A 4,212-nucleotide genomic window follows, 5' to 3' on the forward strand; every position below is an offset into this window, starting at 1 on the left:
GTCCTGTATCCTATGCGCTTGGCTGCAACCAATGGGCTAGTATTTTTATCTCATCTCACACATTGTATTATGTTTTGCCTTTATTACATGTCATTTTATTAATTATTTATATATACTTGCCATATCGCCGTATTGATGTTTCTAGAAATTGCCGTATCCCGTATCGTGCTTCATAGATAAAAAGCACTTGGAGATGACTAGGTCAAGACAAACCCACAGTTTGACGACAGGAGAAAAAAAAAACAGGGCAGTCATGAAGTGAAAGGATCTGTACAAGACGTCACACAATTAGTTTCAGAAAGTGAACACTTCTAAGTTGATTACAATCACTTCAAGACAGAAGCCAATAACACCAACCATGCATGCCAGTGACCATACCAGTTACGCAAGTATGTTCGGATCAATCTACAGTACTCACTAGATAGACAGATAAGAGATATAATAACATGATAGCCAAACTGCAGAGGTCATAATTGAACTTAAAACAAGCTGGGCCATCTTTGGTTCTCATTGTTCCATCTTGTCTTCACTGGCTTCCCTTGGTAACAGCCTGTGCTTCTACCCCTTCGCCACCAAAAGCAACAGCAGTAACCATACAGAAAGCTGCCAACTTGACAACTCCATTGATCACGCCGTCAACCGCACGTCCGATGGATTTCAAGCGCCTGCAGGTAGAACGAGGTAGGTCAAATGAGAATATATGTACCAACTCCTGTCGTACAACATATATCAAGTTTGATCCTCTACGTACAACATAGTCTTATCTGCCTGTTCCTTCTCCAACTTATCTAACGTTGCACCCAGCTTCGCCCTCGCCAGCTTATACTGAGCGTCCACTTCAGACGGCTCCAGTTCCTTCAGGATCTTGCCAGCATGCTGGATTTATACACACTTTGCATCATCAATCATTAAGTACAAGCGCTGACTGTGGCTGGTAAATAATTAAGAAGGATAATGTCTTGTCTGTCAGTTAAGAAAGCATGGTGCACGTGTAGCTACTAGTCACAGAATCACACTTGCCCGATTTGGACAAATGATGTCACAGAATCATACTAGCTAGGATGTGCATGAAGCAGAAGAAGATGCGAAACCACAGCAACATCCATCTTTATGTGATGCAATTAATTACTACCTCCGTCCGAAACTATTTGTCGCTCAAATGAATGTATCTAGATGTATTTAAATGTTAGATACATCCATTTGAGCGACAAGTAATAACGGAGTATTTGCTAAAGGGGTGAGTAAAAAGTCATGCTCCGATCAACCAGGAAAATAAGGTTGCTTAGTGATATGATTCCAATGTAGTCCTGTTGCTAGTTCGTCAGGCGTCAGGTTAGACTAGTATGACCATGATAAGCAAGTAATTTTGCTCATTTTTTATGGTAGGTAATACAAGAGACACATGTGTGTTGCTGTTTCAATTGCACATAATTCAATTATCACAGGCTACATCGATCCTTGATGTCGTGAGAAACATAAATCATGTTGGGCTAGTGGATCAATTGGCAGTGTGTGCGTGTGTGCTTTGGAAACAAACTATTGACTAGTACGGAAATATAAGACCGTTTATATCACTAATATAGTGATCTAAACGATCTTATACTCTGTATTTCTTTACAGAGGGAGTACTAACTAGTAAGTGAAGCAAGAAGAAGAGGAGATGGTTCAAGATATCAAAACATCAGCAACACAACATCAATCGATCTTATGCATAAAAATTCATGATCAGATCAACCGATAAGGTTGCCTAATGATATGATTAGCATGCAGTACCTCCTGTTGCTACAAGCAGCACTAGGTCAGGATGTATAGGTTCAGGTCAGGTTAAAACAAGTACTGGTATACATGATGACGCTAAGTAAGTAACTTTGCTCTTGTTTCTAGTAGTAGCCAATACAAGAGACACACGCATGCTGCTGTTTCGATTGCAAAGAATTCGATTATGGCTGGCTACATCGTGGATGACGTGAGATAGATCATGTGAAAAAATATGCAAATTTTGGTTCAGATACCTTGGTGGAGAGCTGGCGGGAGCGCATGAACCTGCTTGGCACGAGCCGGCGTCCCTCCTCCGCGACCGCCGCCTGCGTTCGCTGGAGCAGTGAGCCACCGAGGCTCCTCGCCGCGCACCGAACCGCCGCCATCGTCGCCGTCCTGCGAACAATTGGTTATGCATTAGGATAAAAAGTCCGTCACGAATCACCACCGCCGGCCGCTACCCCCACCCCCACCCCACACACAAACCATCGATTGGATTGCAGACTGGAAATTTCGCTGGGATTTGGTGAGCGTACCTTGCGGGTCTGGGCACTCCTTATTCCTCGCGCGGTTAGGGTTCGTCGTTCGCCTCCACCGAGAAGAAGGGGAAATTGGGTGGGGAGAGCGGTTTTTAGCGCTGTCCGGGAGGTGCGGTGCGGTGCGGTGCGCCAACATATAATCTTGCGAGCAGGCCCGGCCCAGTGCAGCTCTTGATCTTGGACTTTTTCGGCCCAACTGTGGAGATTTCGGTAGGTTCCTTTTTTCCGAAAATCCATCTCTGCACGCGAGCTCATCTGCATGCGGACCTGATACTGAATACTTCCCTCTAGTTAGGGTTTCGCCGAGTTCTCCCGGGGCGATCTTCGCCGCCGTCGAGCTTTTTTCCCTACCACCGATCAAACCCCGTTCTCGACGCGGCAAGGAGGGGGCGGCCTCCCAGGGTTGTCGTCTCGCCAGTGGCAAGGAAGGGGGCGGCGGAAACTAGGGTTCCCCATCAAGTTACCCGATTTGTTCTTCGGGTGAGAGTATTCATGGAGAATTCCGGAGTTAGTTCCTCCGGGATCAGTGATGTCGAGCAGTTGATGAAGGAGTTGGGATTGAAGGAGGAGGACTTGGACGACGTGGTCTTCGATGAGCAACCTATGCCGCCGGAGGGGCCAAGATGGGTAGCCCTAGCTAGGTTTAACACCTTCAAAACCTACAGCCAGACTTGGTTTTTCAGAAACATGAGATCGGCATGGGATATTGCGCAGGAGGCCGGGTTCAAGCCTCTGGAGGACAACTTGTATACGGTCACATTCACTTGCTTAGGTGATTGGGAGAGAGTTATGAATGACGGCCCATGGAATTTCAGGGGAGATGCGGTGATTCTGCTGCCATATGATGGGATAACGAAGCCGTCCACTATGAAACTTGAGACAATCAACATATGGATCCAAATCCATGATGTACCAGAGTTGTATGCCCATCTAGTGGCTCCTTTGGCAGCAAAAGTGGGAGAGGTTCTCTTCTCTGAACCTAACTCACATGACTTTGTCGGCAACTTCCAGCGAGTGTGGGTTAGAATCAACGTCAACAACCCTCTAAAGAATGCGGTCTCTATGATTAGGGAGGAGAAGAGACAGATATACAGAGTCAAGTACGAGAGGCTTCCCGACTGGTGTGCTGTATGTGGTATGCTTGGTCACCAGTTTAAGGAACACGGCAGTGGCGTTCACCCTCCGTCAGCCCTTGTGTTCAAGGATCTCCGAGCTAACTGGGTCATGCGCAATGGAAGGGGCCCGGGAGAAGGCCGTAGCCAGCGAGGTGGCCGCAGAGGTGGCCGTGTTGGGGGGCGCTCAAGTGGCCGATGTGAGGAGGGCAGAGATGTTATGATAGAGAGACAGGTGCACGGAACAGCCCAGGATTATGACCCAAGCAAGGCGGCTAGCGACGTAGAGATGGAGGACTGGAGCAGGAAGAGGAACGCGGGAGCCGAGCTGGGAACCAAACACCCCATGCCTCGCCAGAATTCAGAAACGGCACATGCAGATGCTAACTCACTTGCGATTGTGCCTGCGGGTATAACAGCAGCCAGCCCCCCACCACATAGGGACCTGAAGAGAACCAAGAAGGCGGGAGAAGACTCAGACGTGTCAGCATCAACTGTGAAGAATTTGGCGGGCTCCTTCGAGGAGCACCGCCGGGTCCAATGAGTGTTCTATGTTGGAACCGTCGGGGCGTGGGTAAAGCCGCGACAGTTCGAGAGGTTCGCGAGTTTGTGAACAAATTTACCCCTACCCTCTTATGTATCGTCGAAACTCAGATAGAAGGCTCGAGGGTAGAATCACTAGCTGGCACTTTTGGTTATGACAATAGTTTTGCAATTGACAGTCGAGGTAGAAGTGGAGGTATTGGTATTTTATGGAACAATGAAATAAAAGTTGAAATTCTTGGTTATTCGGATTACCATAT

At 47.5% G+C, this 4,212-nt stretch overlaps 1 protein-coding gene across 1 annotated transcript; it reads right to left on the reverse strand.

The window, feature by feature from the left end:
* Positions 1 to 269: 269 nt before the first annotated feature.
* On the reverse strand, positions 270 to 2,425 carry LOC125519853 (uncharacterized). Its single transcript, XM_048684631.2, has 4 exons — positions 2,295 to 2,425; positions 2,013 to 2,154; positions 752 to 876; positions 270 to 665 (listed from the first exon to the last, which is right to left on the reverse strand). The coding sequence occupies exons 2-4, from the start codon at positions 2,142 to 2,144 to the stop codon at positions 527 to 529; spliced, it is 396 nt and encodes a 131-aa protein (XP_048540588.2). The 5' UTR covers positions 2,145 to 2,154; positions 2,295 to 2,425; the 3' UTR covers positions 270 to 526.
* Between the last annotated feature and the right edge of the window lie 1,787 nt (positions 2,426 to 4,212).

Source organism: Triticum urartu, chromosome 1A, assembly GCF_056163025.1.
Source record: "Triticum urartu cultivar PI428250 chromosome 1A, HENAU_Tu73, whole genome shotgun sequence".
Taxonomy (NCBI): Eukaryota; Viridiplantae; Streptophyta; class Magnoliopsida; order Poales; family Poaceae; genus Triticum; species Triticum urartu.

Bases quoted from the DNA above. Each gene is read 5' to 3' on its own strand.
- LOC125519853 (XM_048684631.2), bottom strand. From the start codon at position 2,144: ATGGCGGCGGTTCGGTGCGCGGCGAGGAGCCTCGGTGGCTCACTGCTC. The intron at 877-2,012 runs GTATCTGAACCA...GTATAAATCCAG, and splicing joins CCCGCCAGCTCTCCACCAAG to CATGCTGGCAAGATCCTGAA. The intron at 666-751 runs GTACGTAGAGGA...TTCTACCTGCAG, and splicing joins CAGGCAGATAAGACTATGTT to GCGCTTGAAATCCATCGGAC.